The sequence below is a fragment of the Xenopus tropicalis genome, chromosome 9 (assembly GCF_000004195.4).
Source record: "Xenopus tropicalis strain Nigerian chromosome 9, UCB_Xtro_10.0, whole genome shotgun sequence".
Classification (NCBI taxonomy): domain Eukaryota; kingdom Metazoa; phylum Chordata; class Amphibia; order Anura; family Pipidae; genus Xenopus; species Xenopus tropicalis.
Window position 1 is genome coordinate 46,080,863 of NC_030685.2, and position 15,098 is coordinate 46,095,960.

Sequence of the window (15,098 nt, forward strand, 5' to 3'; positions counted from 1 at the left end):
AACTCATGAAGGCCAAAATCTGGTATTTGAAAAACCATTAGAGGCAAAAGCACACTTTGGGTTTGAATAAGTCTAGCCCATGGCAGATACAAATCAATCAGAAAGATATAAGACCTGGAGTATTGAAACCAATACTAAGGGTGAAAATAATAAGAATTGATACCAGCGATAAACTGAAATAGTACTTTCCTTTTCTTTTATCCAAGACCGGAGCTGTTTGATACGTTAGAAAGGCAACTTTAACTGTTGTTTGAGTGTTTAAGGTTTTATATTATTGTTAATTACACCTGCAACTTTGAGCTGCAAGGAATTTATTCAGTTGTTTAAAAGCCAAAAGCAGAAATGTTACAGTTAAAAAAAAAATAAGAAAAAGGTGATGGGGAAGGTATATACACAATAATCTTTCTGTTAATGTTGTTATGTATGGATATAAGAATTATTATTCTTTTGCAAAAACTGGCAATCAGTATGACACAAAACAGAAATGTCATGGTACATCACGCACAGGCAGTTAATTTTACTGAGAATTACCCCAGCTCATTGAGACGGAGGTCTTCTCCCAAAAAGGAAATTATTCTCAAATTACTAGAAAGTGTCTGCAACTATGATTTCTCAGTCCAGGCAATGATGCTGTGAAACATAAATCTTCACTTGATATAATTTCATAGTAACATAGTAAGTTAGGTTGAAAAAAGACATACGTCCATCATGTTCAACCAATTCCTATATATAACCTGCCTAACTTCTAGTTGATCCAGAGGAAGGCAAAAACCCCATCTGAAGCCTCTCTAATTTGCCGCAGATGGCAATCGGACCCGTCCTTGGATCAACGTGTACTAAGAGCTATCTCCCATAACCCTGTATTCCCTCACTTGCTAAGAAGCCATCCAGCCCCTTCTTAAAGCTATATAATGTATCAGCCAGTACGACTGATTCTGGGAGGGAATTCCACAATTTCACAGCTCTCACAGTAAAAAAACCTTTCCGAATATTTAAATGGAACCTCCCTTCTTCTAAACGGAGTGGGTGCCCTCGTGTCCGTTGGAAGGACCTACTGGTAAATAAAGCATTAGAAAGGTTATTATATTATCCCCTTATATATTTATACATAGTTATCATGTCACCTCTTAAAGGACAAGGCAACTCAAAATAAATTTTTTTGCCTAATAAAAGAAACCAAAAGTCTAAGCAGCTTTGCAATATACATTTATTACAAGTTTGTAATGGTTTTTGAGTTATTTGTATTTATAATTGCTATTAGAAGCAGTGCTTGCCTGTCTTTTTCTATTCTCTGCCCTGGTGGCTCAGACTGTTGAAACATTGTAACACAAGGCAGCAGACTGACATTGTTTAAAATGTAACAACCAGGAGTTCAGCAAATGCTGCTTTCAATAGCAATTGCATTTACAAATAACGTTTAAAGCACTACAAATTTTTAATTATTTCATATTGGAAAGTTGCTTAGAATTATGTTTTCTTTCATTATGCAAAACATTATTTTTGGGGTTGACATGCCCTTTAAGCGCCTCTTCTCCAGTGTAAACAGACCCATCTTGGCCAGTCTTTCTTCATAACTGAGACTTTCCATACCCTTTACCAGCTTAGTTGCCCTTCTGTGGACCCTCTCTAATTCAATATGTCCCGTTTGAGCACTGGAGACCAAAACTGAACAGCATATTCTAGATGGGGCCTTACCAGTGCTCTGTAAAGGGGAAGAATAATACCTTCCCCCCTGTGAATCTATACCCCTTTTAATACAGCTCAAAACCTTGTTTGCCCTTGCAGCTGCTGCCTGGCATTGCTTGCTACAGCCAAGTTTATTATCTACAAGGACTCCAAGGTCCTTCTTCATTATGGATTTGCCTAGTGCAGTCCCATTAAGGGTATAAGTGCCTTGCATATCTTTACATCCCAGGTGCATGACATTACATTTATCCACATTAAATCTCATCGCCACTTAGCCACCCAGATTGCCAGTTGGTCAAGATCCTTCTGCAAGGATGCCACATCCTGGATAGAATTGACTGGTGTGCAGAGTTTTGTGTCATCTGCAGACACTATGGAATACAGGAGGTTTAAATGCACCCCAAAAACAGAAAAAGTAAAAGTAAACCTGATATAGTCTTCTTACAGGAGACACATTGGCAAGAAACTAATAATATAACACTTAAAGATACCTGGATTCAGGAATGCATAAGGGCGGATTTAAAAAAAAAAAAAAAAAAAAAAAAAAAAAAAAAGAGGGGTAACAATTCTTTTTAATAAGTCTTTGCTATATCAGATTTCAGCTATACATAAAGATCCAGAGCTTAGATACTTATTGATAAACCTGACATTAAATGGCGAACAACTTACCCTCCTAAATATATACGCACCTAATGCATCTAACCACTCTTTCTATGTTCAGATGATACAAACATTATCGGAATATGCAAATGGGAATATAATTCTAGGAGGGGATTTCAATAATCATAGACCCAATATTGGACAGATCATATTTAGGGCAAATCTCTTGCACCCACCATACTAAAACTATAAATTACTTAATGGCCCATTGGCCCCTCGTCGACCCATACCATTTACTCCACCCAACTATAAAAGACTACACATAGTTTTCTCATGTCCATAAAATGGCTGAGATAGGGACCATTGCCATTTCAGAACATAGCTCAATCCATGTAAAATTGAAATTAGCCAAACCAATTACCAGCTGCCATGACTGGAAATTTCCATCATATATGGCTGTAAACAATTTCACAAATTTCATATTATACCCAACAACAGAATCAGAAACTAAATACAAAGACACACAAGAGGCATTCACTAACTTCATAACAGCCTACATAGCTCAAAAGCTAGATTAAAATAAAAATTGATTTTTCAGATGGACTAATAAAACAGGTAGACTGTTGGCACAGTAAGCTAAACCCAAGGGCCCACAAAAACAGATTTTGGCAGTTACTAATCCACTAATCCAAGTTCTGAACAACGAACCACAGAACCTACGGAGATTGAAAAACTTTTTCACAAACATTTTACTGAACTATACACTAGTATCCTTAATATTAACAAGGACCCTACTCACATTTTTAATAAAGCTTACTACCTCTCAAACTGACTTGCTGAATGCCAGCATATCTATGCAGGAGGTAAATAACACAATTAAAAATCTCTCTAACGCCAAATCACCGGGTCCTGATGGTTATAACAATGAATATTTTAAACTCTTAGATTCCTAAAAAAAAAGGCCAATGCTAACTATAATAACTGATCTATTTTATACAATTCTTCACAGGGCAGAAATTCCTTCACGTTTTAATGATGCTTTCAAAATTCTCATCCCCCAAACCACATTAAAACACAGAAAACTTTAACTCATATCGTCCCATCTCCTTCCTAAATAGTGACTTAAAGGAGAAGGAAAGGCTAATAAAGAGTTAATCTCAAGCTGCAGGCATACCTTCAGTTGTCTCAATAGTGCACTTAAGTCTCCCCATACTTCACCTGTTCAGAAGATCAGAAGCCAAACAGGAAAAAAAACTGCTGAGCAGTGTAGAGAAGATTCCCATAATGCATCGCTCCTTCCAGACTTGGCGACTTGTTACTGTAGGCACACAGCAGGAGCGTCCAGTTGCCATGACGACGCAACGTTGGAGAACTCTGTGACATGCAGGTGGGGGGAGCGGGGGGCAGGTGCGGCGAACGGCGGAGAGTTTGTGGTGGGAGCGGGGGGGGCTTGTGGCAGGAGTGAGGAGTGGTGGAGGCTTTGTAGCAGGAGCAGGGAGCGGAGGGGGGACTGGCTTGTGCTTTTCAGCCCATACAGACATGCTGGACAAGATGGCGGCGTCGTTCACTGAAACAAGTATGTAGGTTCTAGTATGTGTATCTCTGTAAATCTTTCATTAGGCAAGCCAGAAATATAGCGTTTTTACACAGCAATAGTAGTACTATTTAATAGTGTGCTTAATAGGTTTTGACTTTCCTTCTCCTTTAAAGATACTTGCTAAGATAATGGTCAAAGCATACTACCAAACATACTCTGAGAACACCAACTAGGATTTGTTCATGGTAGACATTCCATAAAAGGCATCAACCAGTCATTCCAACAACATGTTACTAAGTTTGGATGCAGAGAAGGCATTCGATAAAGTCCTTAGGTCTCATCTTTCAAATATATTTGAATTTAGAGGATTTGGCCATATTTTTTTCAAATTTTATCAAGGCAATATACACAAACCCTCAAAATATTTTAATCATCAATACTAGCAATCCTATTACAATGCGCAGGAGCACATGTCAGGGATGTCCACTTTATTATTTAACTTTGCAATTGACCCTTTAGTTAGAAATTTACAAAAAATTACCACATATATGGGCATCAAATTTAGACATAGAGAAATCAAAGTGACATCGTTCGCAGATGATCTGCTCATTTATATATCAGACCCAAACAGTTCTCTTCAATTAATACTGGAAGAAATACAACAATTTGGGGATATCTCTGGATTTGTCATTAACTCTGACAAATCCACAGCCCTTCTTTTAATAAAACAAGGAAATTAACAAATTATTTTGAACAATTATTTTGAATGGCAAGAGGCCCCGGATTAGTATGTTGAAACTACAGCAGCCGATGGCTAGTGTAGACCTAAATATCCCTGATATAAAGCAGTACAACATAGCAGTACTAATGAGAATCCTAGTGGACTGGGTGAGTTGTACATCGATATACACAACAATAGACAGACACTTTGCCAACCCCAGAAACTTGGTAAACACACTTCACATGCACGAACAAGAACTAACACAGGATCTATTAGACAAGATATGGCATATTTTACAAAATATCTGCTATCTAAATCCACATCACTCCCTACACAATACTTTCTTACATAATGAGGAGTTCCAATATGGTCAGTCATCATATCCTTTTGCAAGATGGAAAGCAGAGGGACTCTCAGCTATAAAACATACAGTAAACAAACAACTAAAGAGACCCCCTCCTTATAAAGAAAAATAAAAGTAATTACTATGACATATGTTTAATAAAACATCCATTGGAAAAGAATCAGCAGCATAACCACGTTTAATGTTATGCAACAGAAAAGTGTGAAACAGTCAAAAATCTGTTAGATAAGGATGGTGTCACGTACACTTCTTTGTGAATCACTTGAAAGAAAACATTTGAGAGCATTGAGAGCAACTGCTTTGTTGTTCCTTAATCTCTGACAATAAGTAATATGTAACGGGAACCAAGAAAAGAACAAAGCCCAGGGAGCCTGTCTGGGTCTTGGCTGAGGGCACACAGCGTGTTGGATTCGCTGCTCTTAGGGCTCTGGCACACGGGGGAGATTAGTCGCCCGCGATAAAACTCCCTGTTCGCGGGCGACTAATCTCCCCGAGTTGCATACCCCTGCCATCCCACCGGAGAACATGTAAGTCGCCGGCGGGATGGCAGACGCGGCGGGGCGATTTCCGGAAATCGCCGAAAAAGACTCGCGAGTCTTTTTCGGCGATTTGCGCAAAATCACGCTGCCGCGTCTGCCATCCCGCCGGCGACTTACATGTTCGCCGGTGGGATGGCAGGGGTAGGCAACTCGGGGAGATTAGTCGCCCGCGAACAGGGAGTTAATCGCGGGCGACTAATCTCCCCCGTGTGCCAGAGCCCTTAGCCTGCATTCTTTTTGCAGACCAAGATAAGTGGATCCACTCTCTTACACAGCTCAGTTGACCTGCACTTAAAAGTACAGCTTCCACTTGCATGCAGGCACATTGAGTGAAGGTTGGCCTGAAAACGCTTAAGCAGACATTTTTATTTTCTTTTTAGATATTACCATTACTAATTACTACATCAGCTTTACTGTGTTTACCCCCACGAACACCGTTGTCAATATGATTTTCAAAATTTTTTAACTTTAAACTTTAAGCATTTAAACTTTAAGCATGTTTGAAAAATTCTAGGGATAAAAACAGTGAATTGAATCTAATAGCAATGTGCTTTTTAATTGGTAGGACAAATAGCCATGCAGTACCTGCACTTTAAATTCAACAGCTAATCACTGTTAAGGTGGCCACACACAGGCCAATTCTAGCTGCTGGTATCAGTCCTTTAGAACGATCGTGCCCATACACGGGCATATAAGCTACTAGAACGACGGACCTGCCCTACCGACATCTGGCCTAAAATTGTCCTTATCTCGATCTCGATCGGGCAGGTTTGATTTTTGTGTTGGATTGTGGACCACATTGGCTCTTTGATGTTCTCTCCGAACAGACAGCGCCTATATCTGCTGTTCTAATTCAGTCATTTGGCCCCAGGGCCAAATGACCAACTTAGCCCGATATCACCCAACCGTAGGTGGTGATATCGGGAGAAGATCCGCTCGCTTGGCGACCTCGCTAAGCTAGCGGATCTTCGGGTCTTACTGTGTAGTCCGTGTCCTTTAGACAGTTGACTTGTTGGAAAGTAACAGTGCTGATGTCAGCATCTTCTTTTTGGGTTCAAGTAGTACTTGGGGTGCTAATGCCCCCTGCATCTGTATACTGTATAACTGTGCATGTGCTCTGTGTAATGTAAAAATGTGCTTGTGGTGCCAATATCAATTGCTCTCTGTATAATGTCCTTTGGGGTGTCTGTACCAGGGCTGTGGAGTCGGAGTCAGAGGCAATTTTGGGTACCTGGAGTCGGAGTCGGAAAAAAAATTAACCGTCTCTGACTCCTACTAAATTTAAATGGGAATAAAAAAAAAAAATAAAGTAAGTTTAAATGTCCCAATTCACAAAGTCATAATTAATTACTTCTCTGCTATAAGAATAAAGCCCAATGCAGAGCCAGTAGTTCTGTGGTTAAATGACATGTATGTCTCCTTCCTTTCCTTCAATGAATGTATAAAATACATTAGCATATTAAAAACAGAGGAGTCGGAGTCGGAAGTATCAGAAACTGAGGAGTCGGAGTCGGAGAATTTATCTACCGACTCCACAGCCCTGGTCTGTACCCATTGTCTATCGATGTGTTTAAAGAAAAGGAAAGGTACAATTACAATGAGTGGGGGTGCCTGACACATGCACAGTAGAATTAAAAAGCCATTTTTTTTTTGTTAAAGTTTGGCTTTCCACTTTACTGCCCATTTACAAGGAAAGGTAAGGTGCACCTTTCCTTCTCCTTTAATGTGCTTGGGGGAAGTACCTTGTAATTCTCACTGTATAAAATACCCTTGGGTTGTATCAGCTGCCATACTCTGTAGATAATATGCTGTTGTTGTCAGTATTCGCTCTCACCATATCTAATGTGTTTGTGGTCCTAGTAACCACTGTCTTTCAATATATAATGTACTTGGGATGCAGGTTCTCACTGCTGTAGCTCTGTGTATTACATTCTTGTTTTACCATTATCTGATGCCTGTTTCTTACTATATAATCTGCTTGAGGTGTCAGTGGCTTTGTGTACTCGACTAGGTGCCACTGAACAATTCTCATCACTTAGGGGTATATTTATCATGCTGTGTAAAAAGTGGAAATAAACATTTCCAGTGATGTTGCTCATAGCAGCCAATGAGGTGCTTTGCTTTGCTTTTCTAACTGTTGAAATCTAATTGCTAATTGGTTGCCCTGGGAAACATCACTGGTAATGCTTCACTCCACTTTTTACACAGCATGATAAATATCCCCCTTAGAATTTGTACTTTTCAGCCTCAGTATTGGAAATATAGTAAATGGCAACCAACCACCCAGCCATCTGCTGTCAAAATAATCTTAAAGGAGAAGGAAAGGTAAAAATCATCCTTTATGATATCAGTGTATTTTGGGTTATTATGCTGGGAGCAGTGGTTGCTTTTTCTAAATTTCTGCTTAAAGCTTTATAAGGTGGAGCTTAAAAAGTGGGTACGTTATTAGACATATGGGTGTGGCTTATTTCTCACCATAGTTCGCTGCATCCCCTTTCCCCCACAAAAAAACATCTTCTGCTGCCTATGTTTAGTAGTATATGCCATAAGGTAATCCTAAATAGAAAATTGTTATTTTAAGTAACATGTTAGGTAACATCAGCCAAATAATGGACAATGTTTTGTCTTTTACTCCCCTAATTCTTCCTGTTACAGTTAGAGCTGCATTATTTCCTGTAAGGTCATCATGCAGGGAGCACACAGCCCATCACTAAATGGTGGCTCAATGTAAACAATATAAAAGGGCAATATGTGTATGTATAAATATCTATATGTGTAATAATATCTAAATTTTTGGTAAGATTCTTTAATAAGCCACTTAAAAAGATAAACTAACTTTTGGGTATTCATTCTGGGGATAGTTTTCCTTTAAACACAAATGTGACTGGAATAGGAAAAACTAGATTTCAGTGTGAGCTAAACTATAGGATGTTTTAGTCACTAATGAAACTTAAATAAATGTATTTATTTCTTTTTAGGAAACCGGAATTATGCTGTAAATGAATCTATAGAATTTAAATCCCATCAGTGGTTTGGGGCATCAGTTCGTGCTAAACATAATAAAATTATGGTAAGTTTCTTTTCCTGGGTGGCATTGTCCACGAACTTTGTTCTTTTTTTTATATTACCTTATGGTTACCCATGACAACCAAACAGAGGTATGCTTTTATTGTTATACCTTCAGCTGTTGGTTGCTATAGTTTACTGGCTAGGTGCAAATTTGTACAGTGTTTATAAATCAGCCCTAGTGTGCCGCGAGATGTTGCCTGGTGTGCCGTAGGCAGGGCCGCCATCAGGGGGGCACAGTGGGTACAACTGTCCCGGGCCCGGGCAATTTTTACTTTCAAAGGGGGCCCGGCGATGCTACAGTTTTTCTTAGTAGCTCGGGCCCCCTTTAATAAAATCCGGGCCCTGTCATTGGTTGCGCCACGTGTGTACGGGTGACGTCAGTACGCACGGGGCGCAACGTTATAAAAGGGCCTGTGTGCGGTCGCGTGTAGGCAGAAGTGCAGAGGCGGCGCGCGTGAGGGGAAGATGCTGCTGAAGCCGCCGAAGAGCAGAAGTAAAATGCTGCTGGGCACCAATGTATTAGGGGGGGCCACGGGGCACACTGAATTATGGGGGCACTGCTGCTGGGCACCAATGTACTAGGGGGGCTGGCTCTTGGCACCAATGTACTAGGGGGGCACTGCTGCTGGGCACCAATGTACTAGGGGGGCACTGCTGCTGGGCACCAATGTACTAGGGGGGCACTGCTGCTGGGCACCAATGTACTAGGGGGGCACTGCTGCTGGGCACCAATGTACTAGGGGGGCACTGCTGCTGGGCACCAATGTACTAGGGGGGCACTGCTGCTGGGCACCAATGTACTAGGGGGGCACTGCTGCTGGGCACCAATGTACTAGGGGGGCACTGCTGCTGGGCACCAATGTACTAGGGGGGCACTGCTGCTGGGCACCAATGTACTAGGGGGGCACTGCTGCTGGGCACCAATGTACTAGGGGGCACTGCTCTTGGCACCAATGTACTAGGGGGGCACTGCTGCTGGGCACCAGTGTACTAGGGGGGCACTGCTGCTGGGCACCAAATCAGTGGGGGGGTGGGTTTGTGGAGAAAATGTCCCGGAAAATACTTTCTTTGTGTTTGATTCCTATTCAAGAGAATTACTTTATATATAGGCACAGAGTTAAATTTTTTAACATTTTCTAATGGTGGTGTGCCTCGTGATTTTTTTCATGAAACAAGTGTGCCTTTGCCCAAAAAAGGTTGAAAAACACTGCTCTACAGGGCCAAAGAAAATATAACATTTTCCACCAATTCATCAAATTAAATTCAATATTAGAAAAATGATAACAAAAAACAGAAGGTAATTGAAAAAAAGAGTTGATCAGCAATAAAGAATCAGCAAAAAACAAAAAAAAGATTTTTTTTCATTTTAGCCCTTTCTCTGCCATTTGGTTTCAGCAGTATGCATTTTTCACTGATAGGTTTGATAAAATTGTTGTCCATTAAAAATGATATATGCATTTTCCAGCCAAACTGGGCTTTAAAATAAAATGAAAACTAGTCAGTTGCACTGTACCTTCCATCCTTAGAAATATTATTGGGTCATATTTTATCAAAAAGAGGATCCCAAATGGCCAGTCAAACAGGGCAAAAGCAATTGGGACATGGCCCCCAGATTAAAGGGCAAATCAAATAATTTACCAGATATATCCTAAACTTAACAAAAATCAAAAAGGAAATTCAAAAGGAAAAAAACCACATGTTTATTTGAAAATCCACATTAAAAACATACGAACCCCAAAATACGCTGCCTTACGTGTTTCATACCTCAACGTTACTTAGTCATAGGCCTAAATAATCTTGAAAACAGCTTCTAGAGATATGTTAAAGAAAATATATACTCTTTCCATTCAGGCATAGTGAATAAATTTAGTTCCCTGCTTTGCGTATACTTTATTTTAATGCAGTTTTTGACATTTTATTAGATTTGGATTTAATAAAGGTTATGTTTCAGTTTGGAATTAATATATATGCATTACAAATGAGAAGGCACCAGTGAATGGTTGGTCTTGTGGAAAGTTGTCTCTTTTTCTTATATCTTCTTTCCGAATGATGTGCACACCACATAACTCTCTTGAATACTTAGTACATGACAGCTTAGTGAATACGCATTCTTTTTTTAGGGGGGGGGGGGGGAAAGTATGAAATGTCTTGATATTTTGAGTTTCTTTTTATAGATAAAATAATGTATTTTTCGTGTTTTTGTTTTTTTGTAACATAAATACAGATAAAAAGCTTTATGATTGCAGTGCAAAATGTAGCAATATAAATACATGTTATTAATGCATTTATGATATTCATAAAGGCCCATACGTGATTCTATAAACTCCGGAAGGGGAATTGGGTGCCTTCCCTTTAGCCGCCGTCTTTTTAAAATTATAACCGTACAGAGGAGAAAGTCCCTTTTGAGAGAGAAGAGAGAGAGAGAGTGGAAGAGGTAAGCTGTGAAGAGGTACCAAGGTTAGGAACATTAAATAGAGACTTGTACTTCATTGGTTGGGTGTTCCTTTCTAGTGTCTGTAGCTCGGTTAGGACAATATATTTGCCTCTAACCATGATCCCCAAATGACCTCAAATTTATTGGGGCATCCATGGGCTAGATATAAACTTTTCTATTCGGGTAGGGAATCCTTTATAAGCTTTTTCCAAAAGCCTTTTTAGCAAAGTAAAAGTAACACAGTTTAGCAGGAGTTTCTGTGATGCCCAGGAGACATAGACTGGGTGACAATATATTAAGGAGTGTTAAGGTGTTTCAGTATAGTTGAGCATTGCTTTCCAGAATCTGTATATAACTGGGCATTCCCAGAAGACATGAGACACTTGGGACACTGGTCAGAAACTCCTGGATATATCTCAGCCAAACTTTGCGGAGATATACTCTATTAAGGAATTTGGTCTGTATTTATCTATCTCTGCTAATTGGTGAACTAAGGCTAGGGCATCCTTCCCCATCTTTTCCTCTAAGTTTGGGATTTCTGTGCACCATTGTTGTCTGGCTTTGTTCAATTGGGTAGTATTGGGCTACAATATAACTGTCAGGGAGGTCATTGTGGTGCGGGTTCACACCATTAGTTTGGAGCCCCATGTTTAGGTATCAAACAGATTAGGGGTAGCAGGTGACCAGAATTTTGAGCACAGAACTTTTCTAGAAACTCAAGGTACAGGAACACAGATTACCAACAGCACATCACATAACAAGGACAGGTACAACACAAAATACAGATTCAGGAACAATCCATAAATAAACAAAATTAATAAAATGATCCAGCCCGGACCAAACGGGGGAGTAATCGTTTAAAGGGAACAAAATTAATAATTGCCAACACCTGGCAAAAGGGTGGGAAAATATGGCTACGAGAATTTCCGGAAATAATAATGGCACAACTCCTGTCTCCTGTGGCTGAGAGGTACCTGCACAGCTTCTGAACAGGCCAGGCAAGGTTCAAGTCCCGATAGTTCCTTACTTTACCCCTCTCCCAACTGGAACTAAAGGCAGGGCTTCAGGCTGGCAGTCCTTCACAGGAACAGGATCTGCAGGCTTGGGTGCCTGTGCAGGGCGAGGCGGCTGTTGGGGGGGGGGGGGGAAGGCACAGAGCAGGGCTGCTGTTGGGGTACAGGCACAAGGTGAGGTGGCTGTTGGGGGTACAGGCACAGGGCGAGGCAGTTGTTGGCAGTACTGGCACAGGGCTAGGTGGCTGTCCAGTTGCTGGCACAGGGCGAGGCAGCTGTCGGGGTGCTGACACAGGGTGAGGCGGCTGTAAAACAGGACCAGGTAACTGCTGCTGGGGAGCTGGCCCTTTAACTGAAGCAGACTCCTTGAAAGCTGGCACTGGAGCAGACAGGGACATAACCTGCGCTGGAGCACACAAGGCAGGTATGTTTATCACAGGTGGAGCCATAGAATATAAATCAAACGGCATAGGCATGAAATCCTCTGTGAAACACACCTTCAATGAGTACAAAAATTGGCTGGGGTACTCTAGGAAATGGGCTCCCACTTAAAAGCACCCTTCAGCCCATGCCTGAGCATTACCTCCCACCTCCCAGTTATAAGTCTGCTCTTTAGCCAGCCTTGTGCATCTTTGAAAAATGTTATAGCACGTAGCTTCTTACACAAAACCAGGGAATCTGGAAAAGGATCCTTTTTCCCCTTCTAACTGTGGGGAGCCAGCCTGTAGGTTCTTGAGGTTGATTCTCCGGGGGTTGTGGGTGATACCAACGGGCTCCATGTTTTATCCTTGACCTTCTCCGATGAGATATCATTGTCTAGCTCTATGGCGCCAAGCTTCTTGAGAGTACTGCAAAGATAAAAAAAAATGATGTATCTAAACATACTGAAACAATTCTCTTTTTGGTATATGAGTGGTATATGTTAAGGTTTGAACATCTTATTCCTTCTTATTGAATATAATGTGTGAAAATGATTACTTTGCCACCATTCAAAAACCCTGATTTCCATTCCCGGAGGGAAATCAGGATTGGCCAGTTTAGATAGGACCAATAGCTTTCTGCCAAATATCTATCGATTCATTTACTATAGGAGAAAGTGTCACTTGGGTAGGTGGTAGAACATTTTTAACACATTTTCATAAGTGAGATTATTATATGTTCTGGGAATGATGTATCTCCTTTTCCATGTTGGGTGGCGATACTGAGAGGTGGGTTTTCATGGTGTATTTTGGTTGGCTCTGATCTGTATTTTTCTACCCTGTTTCCCTTTCTTTATCCCCTTCCTTATTTTTGCAAGCCAGGATTAACTGTAAGTACAATTTCTAGGGGCTACTGCGATAAGCAACCTGTGTGAACCACTTGGTCTCGTGTCGGGTCCCTGTTCATGGCTTCTGGTCTCTGACCCCATTACATAATTTGTATGCTGTATCTTGGAATGTCAGAGGGTTAAATGTATGTATAACTTTATTACAAAGCACTACAACGACTCAGCGCTGTACAATCTTACAATATACACAATTACACAGAGGGAGGACAAGTGTCAAAATAAATCCAATAAATAAGTATAAATACAAAGAGATTAAGTGCCATGTGGTGTGAGACAGTAGGAAGGAGGTCCCTGTTTCATAGAGATACAATCTAAGTGGATGATAAGGTCAAATTCTCTGTTGTGTTTTAAAATCACTTTGGGTTTCTTGCAATAATATGAGATCAGCACCCCAATTCTCTTTTACAGGACCAGAGGGTTTGAGCAATCCAGGCCCTTAAATCACCTCCACTGTCCAATTAATCTCAGACCACTTGGGTTGATATCTGATACTTAAAATGCCACTGGTGGCACAATCCATGCACCAAATGTACCTTGTTGATTTATTCCTTGTCACTAATGATCTCCTTCCACACCAACCCACAAGATGCCAAGTGGTTCCTACCCCAGTACCTGCAGTACTGTTAGGAAATTAATAAAGTTACTGGCTTTGTGGAGGTGATTTGGGATGCGAGTAAAGTCTCATTGCTAATGCTAGATGGCATAATGATTTCTACCCTTACCATCAACCAGGACAGCCTTGCAAATAACTTAATTGCCCAATCCACTGATCACAATAAAGACGTAGCCCAAACGTAGATCCTAACCTAGCATATATAGGTATATATACACAAAAAGAGCTATATAAAGCTGCTTCTTGGTATGACAAAGGCAACAAAAATGGGAAACTCCTAGTGTAAACTTCATTTACACTATATAAATTATTTTAATCTTATTTTCTTCGGTCTTGGAATTCACAATTGCAACAAACAGGCAGGCACCATTTGGTGGACAGTGTTATTAAGGCAAACTTTGCATTCTGCTAAAATCTTGTGTATGTGCCAGTATGGGGGGACCTGATACCCATGTCCATGCACTAGTTACAAAATTAGATGGTGAGGAGAGAGGGGGAATGTGAGGAGAGCAGTGACATCTAAGAAGTTCTGAATTGAAAGTGAAAGTAACTCTCTGCCCCACCTCTATGCCTAAGACATAGAGGTGGGGCAGGCAATATATGATTGACATCTGGGATTTTTAAATGCTTTTATAATGGGTTTGGATGTGTTAAAAAGGAAACCCAAACTCATTTTTTTATTAATTTGAAATGGGCTTTTATTATACGTTTTTTTATGCCTGGGTGACAGGTCCGCTTTAACTAAGACTTTACACACCCTTTACCATCTTAGTTTGACTTTCTAAGTAATTAGTAATAATTCAGTAATGTCCCGTTTTAAAGGAACAGTAACATCAAAAAATTAAAGTGTTTTAAAGTAATTAAAATATAATGTGCTGTTGCTCTGCAAAAAAAACTGGTGTTTTTGCTACAGAAAAGCTACTATATAAATAAGCTGCTGTGTAGCCATGGGGGCAGCCATTCAAGCTGGAAAAAAGGAGAAAAGGCACAGGTTACATAGCAGATAACTAGTAGATAAGCCCCATATAATGGGGGTTTATCTGTTATCTGCTAAGTAACCTGTGCCTTTTCTCCTTTGAATGGCTGCCCCCATGGCTACACAGCAGCTAACTTATATAAACTATAGTAGTCTTTCTAAGGCAAACACACCAGTTGTAGCAATGCAGGGCAACAGTACGTTATATTGTAATTACTT

General features: G+C 40.5%; 1 protein-coding gene across 2 annotated transcripts in view; it reads left to right on the plus strand.

Moving 5' to 3' along the window:
• itgav (integrin subunit alpha V) overlaps positions 1-15,098 on the plus strand; it is a 199,433-nt gene that overhangs the window by 23,057 nt on the left and 161,278 nt on the right. For both annotated transcript variants that reach the window (XM_012970033.3, NM_001123449.1), the window contains 1 exon segment: positions 8,426-8,517. In XM_012970033.3, coding sequence (XP_012825487.1) covers positions 8,426-8,517 — 92 coding nt within the window.